Source organism: Seriola dumerili, unplaced genomic scaffold, assembly GCF_002260705.1.
Source record: "Seriola dumerili isolate Sdu_G_001 unplaced genomic scaffold, Sdu_1.0 BDQW01000866.1, whole genome shotgun sequence".
Lineage (NCBI taxonomy): Eukaryota > Metazoa > Chordata > Actinopteri > Carangiformes > Carangidae > Seriola > Seriola dumerili.
This window is the reverse complement of record NW_019175121.1, coordinates 29509-42811: the sequence shown is the minus strand read 5'-3', so window position 1 is coordinate 42811 and position 13303 is coordinate 29509. Positions and strand designations below refer to the sequence as shown.

At 44.7% G+C, this 13303-nt stretch overlaps 2 protein-coding genes across 3 annotated transcripts in view; both read left to right on the top strand.

The window, feature by feature from the left end:
- Window positions 1–1976: 1976 nt before the first annotated feature.
- On the top strand, window positions 1977–8764 carry med27 (mediator complex subunit 27). Of its 2 annotated transcripts, XM_022766553.1 has the most exons (8): window positions 1992–2194; window positions 6417–6561; window positions 6990–7120; window positions 7887–7980; window positions 8074–8181; window positions 8270–8311; window positions 8389–8466; window positions 8555–8764. In XM_022766553.1, the coding sequence occupies exons 1-8, from the start codon at window positions 1992–1994 to the stop codon at window positions 8687–8689; spliced, it is 936 nt and encodes a 311-aa protein (XP_022622274.1). In that variant the 3' UTR covers window positions 8690–8764. The 2 variants fall into 2 exon arrangements, with proteins under 2 accessions (XP_022622275.1, XP_022622274.1); XM_022766554.1 differs by lacking the exon at window positions 8389–8466 and having other exon boundaries at window positions 1977–2194.
- Window positions 8765–10786: 2022 nt separating this feature from the next.
- The window catches only part of LOC111237455 (formin-binding protein 1-like), a 15614-nt gene continuing 13097 nt past the window's right edge, over window positions 10787–13303 (top strand). Inside the window, exons 1-2 of the mRNA XM_022766556.1 lie at window positions 10787–11008; window positions 11842–11957. Coding sequence (XP_022622277.1) covers window positions 10979–11008; window positions 11842–11957 — 146 coding nt within the window. The 5' untranslated portion in view covers window positions 10787–10978. The remainder of the gene's footprint in view (window positions 11009–11841; window positions 11958–13303) is intronic.

Genomic DNA, 13303 nt, shown 5'->3' with positions numbered 1-13303 from the left:
CAGACAGACAGGAAGTTCATCAAGAAGTCACATCTCATCAGGTTCAGCTCTCTCTCCTCAAACAGGTGGTTGTCATGGTTACAGAGTTGTTGCTGGTTACCATCCATCAGGTGGTCGCCATCCCCTGGTGGTTCAACGAAACTGGAACAACAAAAACCACCAGTGACATAGTCAGAGATGACAGACCTGAGCAGACCTGAACAGAGTCGTCGACCAGGTATGTTCACCTGAATGTTCTGTTCTCTTTGATCCTGGTTCAGTGTTCTGTTCGACCATCTGATGGCCTGAGGCTGCTCTGTGTTCTGATTGGCTGCTGTCTTTTTGTACCAAACCTCTGGGCCAGTGAAGACGTGCAACACAAACACTCTAGTTCCTATTAATGATCAATCGAATGATCATCATCAACAACCAATAACAGACTGAACCTGGGTACAGACGGGTTTAACCCACTGAGCTTGTCACATCATCAGTTCATTCTGACGCTGAGGAAGATCATGTGATCAGATCAAAAGCTCCAGAACATTTACTAAGTGGACCTTGTGGTGTTGTAACAGGTGTAGAAAGGTGTGAACTTTATTATAAACAGGTAGAGGATGTTCTATCTCTGTGTCCTGCAGCCTCCAGAGAAATAAAGTCAGGTATGAATGAGACTCCATCTTTGTTTGTTTGTTTGTGTCCGACTGAAGAGAGATGATTAAAGGGAGACACTGAGGACAGACACTGGTTTATTAAAACCTTTGCTGAGTCTGACCCTCCACCTCAGACCTGGACCTGGATCAGACTGAGGTCCAGACTCCCAACACCTGTCCAACACCTGTGTCTATTTCTCTGTTATTCACCTGTCTCTCTCTCTGTTACTCACCTGTCTCTCTCTCTGTTGATAAGGTGATTAAACAGACGACAGGACTTATTCCTCCTCCTGTTGTTCAGTCTCTTTCTTTTTCTCCTTTTCTTCTTTGTTTCTTCTTCTCTTCCTCTGTCTTGTCTCCTCCTCTCTTTTCTCCTCCTCTTCTTTTTATCTTTTCCTCCTCCTCTCCTCTGTTGCTGCCGTAGAAAAACTTCTCAGTGATCTGTTCGTTCTGTCGGCTCAGTCTCAACTGACTCTCTCTCCACCTCTATCTCTCTCTACCTCTCCCTCTCTCTCCACTGTCAGCTCTACCTCTATCTCGCTCTACCTCCCTCTCTCTCCACTGTCAGCTCTACCTCTATCTCTCTCTACCTCTCTCTCTCTCTCTCCACTGTCAGCTCTACCTCTATCTCTCTCTACCTCTCTCTCTCTCTCTCCACTGTCAGCTCTACCTCTCCCCACCTCGCTCTCTCTCTACCTCTACCCTACCTACCAACTTCAGGATTGGATGTGATCCCTGTGGCTCTCTGTTCCCACGAGAAATTGGTTTGTAATTGTTCTAAATAAAGTTGTTTTTTAAACAGATACTGTACCAGGCCATATATATATATATATATATATATATATATTTCAAACACATATTAAGATACAAACAAATAAAGCATTTATTTATATTATATATTTAGTTTTCACAGAAAAGAATAAGAACTAACGCCAGTTGAGCATCACTACATTAAAGAAATAAACAAAAAGTACATCATATAAAAGGCAAGAAAAATTGGAAAGGGGCTTATTTCAAATGAACTATTTTAAGGGCTTTCTTATCATCTTTTATAAGCTTCAGGGACTTGCTTAGTAATTTAAATTCGTTCAGCAAATGATTTATACATGATTTGGTTGTAAAATACCTGCATTTGTGTATAAAAAATTTAAGAGTAAAATATTCAGCAGAAAATTCCTATTCCCATTTTTACCACGGATACCAAACTTAATTGTTTTCACATTCAAGGGTGGCGACTTGATCCTCCTGGACTGTACTTTAGCTGTATCTTTGGCCCAGTGCGAATTATCTTCTTCCCTTTTTTTCATGTGTCTCCACTCCATGACGTCATCTCTGAGCGCCAGCAGCAGAGAAACAGACAAGATGGCGGACGTGGTGAACGTCGGGGTGAATCTGGACGCTTTCTCTCATGCTATCAGCGGCATCCAGGCGCTCCGCTCAAGCGTGAGCCGCGTCTTCGAGTCCCTGAAGGACGGCATGAAGAACCGGGAGACCCTGGAGGGCCGAGAGAAGCAGTTTATAGCGGAGTTCCAGGACAACCTGCAGGCAGTCAACAGAGACCTGAAGTGAGTCCGGCTCCCCAGACTGCAGCCAGTAAACTACTGGTGTGAACAGTTAGCCTGTGGCCACACTGTAGACTGAGCTGTCATTAACTCGTATCAAACCGCACAGCACTGATACCTGCCGCTGTGGTCACGGCAACATAAGCTAAGCTAAGCTAAGCTAATATAAGATAAGCACAGAGCCCCGGGTGTGTGGATTGGGAACATGAAACCAGGCCAAAATACATTTTTGGCTATTGATCAGGGAAATCAGTGGATCAATCTGACATCTTCGGATCACATTTACCTGCCAGGTGTTGCTAATGTTACCTGTCAGGTGTATGAACTTTACTGTCCTTAATAGAGTAACGTTTTTGTTTTACAGCAGTTAAGTGTCACATTGATTTTAACAGATAACCATTCTGTCCACCTGTCTGTCTCTCTCCCCCTCCACCTGTCTGTCTCTCCACCTCTCTCTTCCTCTCTGTCTCTCTCCCTCCCTCTCTCTGTCAGAGTGCATGCTGGGAAGTGAGCGTGGTGGGTGAATGAGTGGTTGAGTGAGTTTTGGTGTTTGGCGTTTAACTCTTTTTTCGATGCTGTTATTGTAGATTTATTGTAGATTTATTGTAGTGAGTTGTTGTGTGGTTGGAGGTGTCCAGGACTCCACCCCTCTCCATCCGACACGCGGTTTGGGTCCAGCCTGACCCAACTGTGCCGGTGGAGGCGGTTCTCCTGGCGATGGGAGACCATGTGTGGTACGGTAACCTCTGCTATGTGTTTCTGAAAGAGGAGGGATTAGTGGTGGAGCTGATAGCGAGCGGCGCCACGCTGAACGGGGTTTAGGAGAAGGATCCAGCGGACAGGCAGACACACAGGGAGGTGAACAACAAACAGCTGTGGGCACGGATGAAATGAGAGGAGCAGAGGAAACATTGCAGGAGGTCAGGGGAGGAGAGAGTTTAAAAGGAGCGGCAGGTAAATCTGACCACAGTCAGTGTGCTGCTGAACGGGTTAAAGAGACAGGTGTTGTGGGGAGTGTGACAGGTGAGGGGAAGGATGAAGAAATGGAGGATGACTCTGACTTTGTGTCTGTTGATGGCTCACAGTCATGCGGTGCTGAATCGTACACACTGCATGAGATGAATGATTTTTAGATGAAATGTTTGGAAAGTCTGTCAATGGGACTGATTTTATTTTCCTGATGTAGAAAAGTTTCTGAAAAGTGCGTCAGCCCTGCAGAGAGTAGTGGGAGGTGACTTACTAGATGAGAAGAAGCACATGGCCAGTCTGAGGAAGGTGAGAGCAGCGAGCAAAAGAAAGGTTAAAAACTAATAAGTAACATGAAAATGAATGTGGTGCACTGGGTGATCGTCATCCCAGAAGAGGTTAAATATTGTTTTCCTGCAGGAGACACACAGTGACAGTGAATGAGACAGACAGGTCAGTACTTCCTGTCTCATGGGACCAACCTCTCTGCTGGTATGGCCGTCCTCTTTTCTCCAGGCCTGGACGTTCATGTCATCTCCACCACAGAGATGGTGACGGGCAGGGCTGCAGTGGTCAGAGCAGAAATACAGGACTTTTCTTTCTGCTTCATTAACATCATGCTCTGAATCAGGGCTCACACAGGCTGGACTCGATCCAGAAGTTAAAGGACTTCTTAGAACAGGGTGATCAGAGTGAATGTGTGGTGATGGGGGGAGAACAGGAGAGGAACCGCACCTGCAGTCATCTGTGATCTCAGAGTCAGGTGTAGTGGATGTGTGGAGGCTCAAACATCCTCAGGTCAGGCAGTACACATGGGTCAGAGTGTTGGATGGGAATGTGAGGGCAGCCAGGCTGGACAGGGTTTATGTGACACATGGTTTTAGCACCAGGTTACTGAACAGTCACATTTATCCAGTAGGTTTCACTGAGCATCATTTAGTCGCTTTTGATTTTCACATTTCACCAACCACTAGATGCAGCTCTCACTGGCGCTTTAACGTGCAGCTGCTTCAGGACCGAGCTTTCTGTCAGACTTTTGAGACCTTCTGCAGAGTGTTTCTGTCAACAGTACACAAGTCATTCCACAGTGACAGTGAAAAGAGTCATGCAGGATTTAGAAAATATTCTACTCACGCACAGACAGTCACAGACTTCAACAGAAGAAACATGAATTAAGTTCATTCCTACACGAGAGCGTTAAAGGGGCTTTGGTAGGGGAGGGCGATATGACGATATTAGATCGTGAAGGATTACAACGTGAAGACGATCTTTCAAACTGCAGAGATCGTGGGATCGTCTCGGGCACATTCTATAAATTGCAGTTCTATGCTGATGCACCGACGCACCAGACGTATTGACGTCGTCAACCTGACCGACCAATCATAGCGAGTTACAGGCAGTGACGCACTTTCCTACCCGCCTCCTTGTTTGTGTGTGTAGTGGTAGCACATGGAGAGCGATGGCTGAAAGCCAAACGGACTCGGTCGCTAAGAAAACTTCCACCTCCATTATATGGAATTGGTTTGGATTTTCCGCAACTGATCAAGCGCAAGCAAATGTAATCTGCAAAGTCTGCACAGAAACCGTTCGCACGTCGGGTGGTAACACGACGAACCAGAATGTTGTTGTTTACCTTAAACTTTACGTTGTTTGCACATGCAGGCAAAACTGCGACTATTTGAAATAAAATCTGTTAAGAAAGGTTCTTTGGTCTAAATTGTCTGTTTTTCTTTTTCCAATTTAAGATCGTGATAAAATCGAAATCGTGATTTTATTTTTAAAAAAATCGTGATATGATATTTTTGCTGTATCGCCCACCCCTAGGCTTTGGTCATGTCACATTACATCAGCGTTAGAGACATGGATGCTCCCACCTCCTTTAACCTGAAGAAGTCCGTCTCTCGGACCAAACAGATGGTCTGTCTCCACCTCCCTGACGGTGCAGTGACGACTGACCCGAGTAAGATGAGACAACATGCCGTAGAGTTCTACAGCGCCCTCTTCAGGACGTAGGACTGTAACAGAGAGTGTGTGGACGAGCTGCTGCAGGGGATTCTGCAGCTGGGCTCTGAGGACAGAGCCGTCCTGGACGCTAACATCTCCCTGGAGGGACTGGACGGACTGCCTGCAGAGTTTTATAAGCACTCCTGGAAGTGTTTGGGAGCTGACCTGTAGGAGGTGCTGCAGTAATGTGCTCAGCCCTGTTACCAGCGTCCTGTAGGCAGCAGTTCTTTCACTGCCGCCCAAAAAAGGAGGCTTGACTTTGCTAAAGAACTGGAGACCAGTAGCTTTACTGTGTACGGGTGACAAACTTCTTTCAAAAGTGCTCACCAACAAACTGAAACACTTTATGGAATTAATAATTACCAGTCGTACTGTACCGGACAGATCCATCATGGACGATCTCGCTCTCACCAGAGACTTACTGGACATCTGTAAACTGTACAATATTGATGTGGGGATTGTTTCACTGGATCCGGAGAAGGCTTTTGATAGGGTTGGTTTTTGCTTTTGGTTTTGTGTCACTGTTTGTTGTATAAGGAAGCTTTTTGTTTGGTGAAGGTGGGTGGTGGGCTGAGCTGTCCAGTACAGGTTCAGAGGGGCATCAGACAGGGATGTCCTATTTCTGGACAGCTGTACTCATTAGCAATTGAGCCACGTCTGACCAGGTTACGATCTAAGCTGCCAGGAATCACGTTACCAGGGTTGTCTCAGCGCCCCTCGCTGGTGGTTTCTGCTTATGTATATTTGTTAGAAACCAGAGGGATGTGGACTTCTTGTCAAGCAGTTTAAGTCTGTATGAAAGGGCATCATCGGCAAAGGTGAACTGGGGAAAAAAGTGAGGCTTTGGAGGTTGGGCAGTGGGCAGACGAGGAAACACCAAAGTTACCAGGAAATCTCAGCTGGGGAAAAAACAGGGCATGAAAATTCTGGATGTTTTTCTGGGAACTGAAGAGTTTGAGAGGAAGAACTGGGAGGGTGTTATGGAGAGAGTGTGCCAGACTGTCAATGACTTGGTCGCCTCGCCCCTTAGGCACAGGCTGAAAGTCTTTCCTCCACTGTTTAGTTTTTGGTAGTTCCTTTTTAGCATGATTTTTTCTTTGTTGTAATTTAACATCAGAACTTGTGTTCATGGAATTAACTAGAAAAAAAGGTCTGTTTTTAAAAATCAAAAAAAAAAAAAAAAAATCTCCCTCTCCCTCCACCTGACTCTCTTTCTCTCTCTCCCTCCCTGTCCCTCCACCTGTCTGTCTCTCAGTGAGTTGGAGCGTCTCAGTGGTCTGGTGGGTCGACCCTCAGAGTCTCATCCTCTCCATAACAGTGGTCTGCTCAGTCTGGATCCGGTTCAGGATAAAACTCCTCTGTACTCTCAGCTGCTGCAGGCCTACAAGTGGTCCAACAAGGTAACTAGCCTAACATGCTAACAGGCTGCGTCACATCAGCAGCTTCTGACTAATACCCCCCCACACACACTACACCACACCACACCACACACACACACACACACACACACACACACACACACACACTTTGATATGAAGTGATCTTTAGTTGATTAACCAGCTGAGTCTCTTGAATCACTGCTCCATTAACTAATGACCTTACTTTGTGTAAATCATATTGATGTTCTGTTACCCTGACGACCAACATCTGCCCAAACATCAGCACCACTTCACCTGCTGTTAGTGCTGCTGTCACACCTGGTTTCAGGTACACATCCAGAGTCAGTCAGTACTGATGATTGTGTGTGTGTGTGTGTGTGTGTGTGTGTGTGTGTGTGTGTGTGTGTGTGTGTGTGTGTGTGTGTGTGTGTGTGTGTGTGTGTGTGTAGTTGCAGTACCACGCCGGTCTGGCCTCCAGTTTGTTGAACCAACAGTCACTCAAACGATCAGCCAATCAGATGGGAGCTTCAGCCAAGAGACGGCCCAAAGTCCAGCCCAGTACTCTGGTACTACCTCCTCAGTGAGTTCTGTAGTACTGCATACTGTATACACTATAACACTGTAGTACTGCATATTGTACATACTGTAACACTGTAGTACTGCATACTGTATATACTATAACACTGTAGTACTGTGTACTGTATACACTATAACACTGTAGTACTGTATATTGTATATACTATAACACTGTAGTACTATGTACTGTATATACTATAACACTAGTACTGTGTACTGTATATACTATAACACTGTAGTACTGCATATTGTATATACTATAACACTGTAGTACTATGTACTGTATATACTATAACACTAGTACTGCGTACTGTATATACTATAACCCTGCAGTACTGTATATACTATAACACTAGTACTGTGTACTGTATATACTATAACACTAGTACTGTGTACTGTATATACTATAACACACTAGTACTGTGTACTGTATATACTATAACACTGCAGTACTGTGTACTGTATATACTATAACACTGCAGTACTGTGTACTGTATATACTATAACACTGCAGTACTGTGTACTGTATATACTATAACACTGCAGTACTGTGTACTGTATATACTATAACACTACAGTACTGTGTACTGTATATACTATAACACTACAGTACTGTGTACTGTATATACTGCAGTACAGACTGACTCCACACAGTAGATATAAAACAGAGTTCGTATCAAACATTTATTGATTATTGGCTTCCTATCTGTCTGATATTATAATGTCAGTGTGTAGCTGAACCTGACCTCTGACCTCTGACCTGCTCACAGGTATGTGGATGATGTCATCTCTCGGATCGGCAGGATGTTTCCCGACATGACCATCGAGTTGTTCAGACCCAACGGGACTTCTGCTGTGCTGCTGGTACTGAGGCTCATCACAGCAGGTGACAGGTGTGTTTGGACAAGTGAGTTCAGCAGGTAACAAGTGTGTCTGTCTCACCTGTCTCCCTCTCAGGTGACCCTGGGGAAGGTGTTAAAGGCAATTGTCGTGATGCGTTCGCTGTTCATCGACAGAACCGTTGTTCGAGGATTCAACGAGAACGTTTACAACGAGGACAGAAAGGTGAGAAGTGGAACTCCCCTAAATTAAAGGTAGCGAATGATACCTGTTTGTCTGTCCCCATGGTAACCTGTCTGTATCTCCTCCTCAGCTTGACATCTGGACCAAGTCTCAGTACCAGGTGTTCCAGAAGGTAAGATTCACCTGTCCACCTGAAATAGTAACATAGGTGTGAGTGAACAGTGCTCTGATTGGTTGTGCTGTTGCTAGGTAACAGACCACGCCACCACTGCCCTGCTGCACTACCAGCTGCCTCAGATGCCCGACGTCGTGGTTCGGTCCTTCATGGTGAGACATCGATCAACAGCTGATCAATAACCTATACCTGTCTGTCTCACCTGTCTGTGTCTCTACCTGTCTGTCTCTCTACCTGCAGACCTGGCTGCGGAGCTACATTAAACTCTTCCAGTCTTCCTGTCAGCGCTGTGGTCGTTTTCTTCAGGACGGACTTCCTCCAACATGGCGAGACTTTAGGACCCTGGAGGCGTTTCATGACACCTGTCGCATGTAAACAGACATCAGCTGTTTCTGTCTTTCTGTTTGTCTCTGTGTAAAGTTTCAATAAAGTTTGATTTCATTTTTCATACACCAGTCTGAAAAATGATTGCTTTACTAGTAGCAGTGGTAGTTGTGATTACTAGTAGCAGTGGTAGTAGTAGTTGTGATTACTAGTAGCAGTGGTAGTAGTAGTTGTGATTACTAGTAGCAGTGGTGGTACTAGTAGTGATTACTAGTAGCAGTGGTGGTAAGTGTGGTGTTAAACTCATTGACTCAGTTAATTAGTTGATTAATATGTAACATTATTAACTAGTCTGACAGGTTTATATAGTTTGAATTATTTACACTTTGATCAACTTTTTATCAACAAGCAAATCAGACACCTGGACATTTTATTCTTCTTGATAAATATTCTAAAATCAGTTATCAATACATGTTAATAAATCACAGTGTTTATACTGCTCAATAAAATATTCAATAATCAGCTGCTCTGTGTCAGGATCAGTCGTGTGGCTGAGCCTGTCGTTTCTAATGAAGTCGGTTTCCTGCTGGGTCTGAAGGTCTGAGACCATTTAACAATAATCATTAACCTTTATCAATTATTGATCAGCAGCTTCAGTCAGTCAGTGTGATCAGAAAAACAAACAAACTCAGGCAGAACATTATCATACAAATGAAACAGCACTTTATTAATATTATTCATATTGAGATGATTAATGCCAATTGGTGACCTTTGACCTTTAACAGTCAGTCAACCTACTGATACATGATTGGACCGCTGGGCGTTTCCAGGATGACCTTAAAAGGACGTGAGATTTGAAATGAAATGACTTTTATCTTCAGATTGTGTGTGACTCCAGTGTGTGTCAGGTAACACACACACACACTCCATCATACACACCTGTACTTTTCATCATTTCCTGTGTCCTGCACTAATCACAGGAAAATCAGACACAGTATTTCATTAGTGTGTTTCTAATCAATGAAAGGACATGAACACGGTTCCTCAGTGATGGACACTGAAAACCTGTACATTTAATGAAGCAGGTTTTCCTTCCTCCTCGAGTCTTGCCTGCAGGCGTCTCTCCTGCAGCTGATCGTCTCTCTGACCTTCGTCCTCCTCGTCGTAACCAAACCTTCAGATCTGATCTTAAAGGACTCGTCGACATTTCAGCTCCTGATCTGAAGGAGAAGGTCAAAGAAGAAGAAGAGCGAGGTGGAGTCAGTGACAACTTCACAGACAAACACAAAGAGCTGAACCTGAACTCGATCCTGATCTTGAACCCCTCTGATATTTATCCTGTCGGACTCATTTCATGTATCAGACTAACTTCATATGAGACTGTCTGTCTATGAAAATCTAAAATATCTTTTAGCTGACATTTTCAAAATATGAAATGAATTGTAGGATTTTTATTTTGAAGTAGGGCTGTCTGTAACGCCTGTAGTCTTGTTTCCTCCACTGTGTGAACTTGAGTCGACTGGTTGATGGAGCTGATTCTCCAGTTGCTGCCATTAAACCACAGAAGAGCCAGTCAAAGCTCAGATGATGAAACCAGATGGAGAACATGATGGAGGACGGCTCAGCCTCCCCATTCTCTCTTCATGCTTCACACAGTCCATCTGCCTTTGACTTCACTCCAACTTTTCCACCTGAAAACTTTTCTGCAAGATCTCAGATTCCATCATTTGAAACCAGCTGGAGCCTTCAGCCTTTCCCAGCTGTGCCTGAACGCATCATATAATCAGGAAATGTTTTTGATTAATGGGAGAAGAGCGCTGCCTGCTGGAGGACTGACACAATCACAGCTGCTCTGTCTGTCAGCTCTCTCTCATCATCATCATCATCATCGTCATCACTATCATTATCACATCATCATTAAGCTGAACATGTGTGATGTGATTATGCACACGTGATGTGTGATGTATATGCATATACATACATATGTGTGTGTACAGAACAGTTTATTGTGTGTGTGTGACAGCAGGGCGGGGCTGAAAACGAGCATGCGCAGTATACACACACATATACACACACACACACATACACACACACACACACAATCTCAGCATCTCCTCGCTGATGACAAAGGGACCTCTGGGAGACGGGCCGTGCATGATCGCGTCCTCTGCGCTCGTGCTGCTGCAGACAGAGACAGACAGAGAGACAGACAGGTCTGTCGGTGAGTGTCGGTCTGTCGGTGAGTGTCGGTAGGATGCGCGGGGCGGACAGCGGCAGCAGCGGCTCGCGGTGATCGTCGGTGTGTGGAGAGGAGGAGCAGTGGAGGAGCTGACCGGAGACATGAGCTGCAACTGGGGCACCGAGCTGTGGGTACGTACACCTGTTCACACCTGCTGCACGCGGACATCACCGGGGTTAGAGCGGGGTTAGACCGTTGGGTAACACGGTCAGCAGCGGTTACTGGTTCTGTGCCGGGAAAGCCGGTAACCGTGCGGCCTGTCGGTGTGAGAGAGAGTGAGGCCCTCGTGCTTCTGTCTGCTCTGCCATAGCAACACGGTTAGTGACGACAGCGGCGGGCGTTCTGCGTCCTCCATGATGCTGCTGCAGCCCCCCCCCCCAACTCCTACCAGATGATGATTATAACACTACTATTACTATTATTATTACTAACACTAATAATAATAATATTAATAATAATGATAATAATGATCATGCCTGTCATGCTGCCAGTCTGAACTCCTGGGTTTGGTTTGTGTGTCATGCTACAGATACAAGATCAGAGACAAAGAGCTGCTTCCTCCAGATCATTGAAATGTTTGACATGAGCAGCTGAATCAGTGTCTGTCCGTCGCGGTGGGACAGTGAACGGGACAGTAGAGGACACATGGTCCAGGTCCTACACCACGCTCTGTCCCACATTCAACTTTTATCATTTCAAAAACACACATCTCTGGTTCAGTCCGTAGATCAGCTGTATGAAGATCTATGTTGTGCGTATATCCATCTTTATCAAAGAAACTAAATATGACTACGTGGAGTTACTGAGTTTCCTGCTACCTTCATCATGGAAAGTACAAGGGACAGTTCCATCACTTCCTTTCTGATAGTTGATAAAATATATAATATTAGATTATAGACAGTTATATTCAGACTGCTGTACAGACTGATGTCATGTCGGAGCTTTGTATTCTTGTTGGTTTCAGGATCAGTTTGATAATCTGGAGAAACACACCAGCTGGGGAATCGACTTCCTGGAGAGATATACCAAGTTTGTTAAAGAGAGAGCTGACATTGAGCTGAGCTACGCCAAACAGATCAGGTAACTCTCACCTGCTCATCACCTGTATGTCACCTCTGCATCACGTCTGCACATTACCTGAGTATCAGCGTCAGGTTACAAAGAGCTCGACAAAATCTGAAGATGATAAGACTTTTAAAATCAGTTAGGACCGAGAGTTTTATCACAACGTTCAGAACGTTTCAGATCACTTGAGATTTTAAGAGTTTGATAGAAATGTTTGTTTTTTTGCCCAGTATTTCCTGATCCATGATAATTACTATTACTGAGCGATCAACACTTTGTTTGTAGAATAATTATTCTAATTTTAATGATAATTATCTCATTTGTACAACATAGTATTCGAATCTTTGTACAATGTATGATCAATAAGCTTTCTTAATCAGAGTGAAATAGATCAGAGCTGATCTGGAACAAGTGTTCATCGAAGAGTAACCATGGTGATACGGTTTTCAGAAAACTGACTCAGGATCTGTCTATCCTCCAGTTTAGTTCATTTTATGGTATAAAACATATTGAACTACATGTTTAGATGCACAGTGCGTCCTGTATCATAAAGATCGAGCCCATTGTCACTGTCAGTGGCAGCTCAGACCTTCAAACTAGGGATGTTAATAATTAACCGGCAATAAGAATTTTGACCGATTAATACTATCAGTTAAACAATTAAAAAATATACATACTTGAGAGACAGCCCCCCTCACTGGACTAAATCCTCTTGACTGGTGGAAGGCTCATGAGATGCTTCCTGAGGCCGGCCGCTCTAGTGAGGCGCTATGTCTGCGTTCCCGGGACACCGGTACCATCTGAGCAGGTTCCTGCTCCGCGGTCTCACAGGGAACAGCCTGACACCGGACTGACACCGGACTGACACCGGACTGACCCGCAGCCTGTCCACATGTTGCTGCTGCTGAACAACCATTCGGCAAGCTGTCGGCTGTGCTGAGGACTGACGCGGGCCTGAGCCTTTCCTTTTAGTTTGAGGTCTGAATAATGCCACTGCAAGTTTCACTGTTTGTGATCATTAATTAGCCGAGGAGGAGGAGGCGGGTTGTTAAACTGTTTATACATTAGAAAGTCTGGCTACTGTTTGCTCTTTATTTGAAGTTATAGAATATTGTCCTACACAGGAGATCTAGGCTGTGATGCCATGTAAAAATGAACCGCTGATTCACAGACACTCGTTAACAATTACATTAACAAGCGTAAAGAAAACTCAAAATGAGCATCTCTCCTTCAAACACACCAACTCACATTCATCTGTCTGCACCTGTCTCTCTCTCTCTGTCTGTCTGTCTGTCTGTACCTGTCTCTCTCTCTCTCTCTCTGTCTGTCTGTATCTGTCTTTCTCTGTCTGTCTGTCTGTC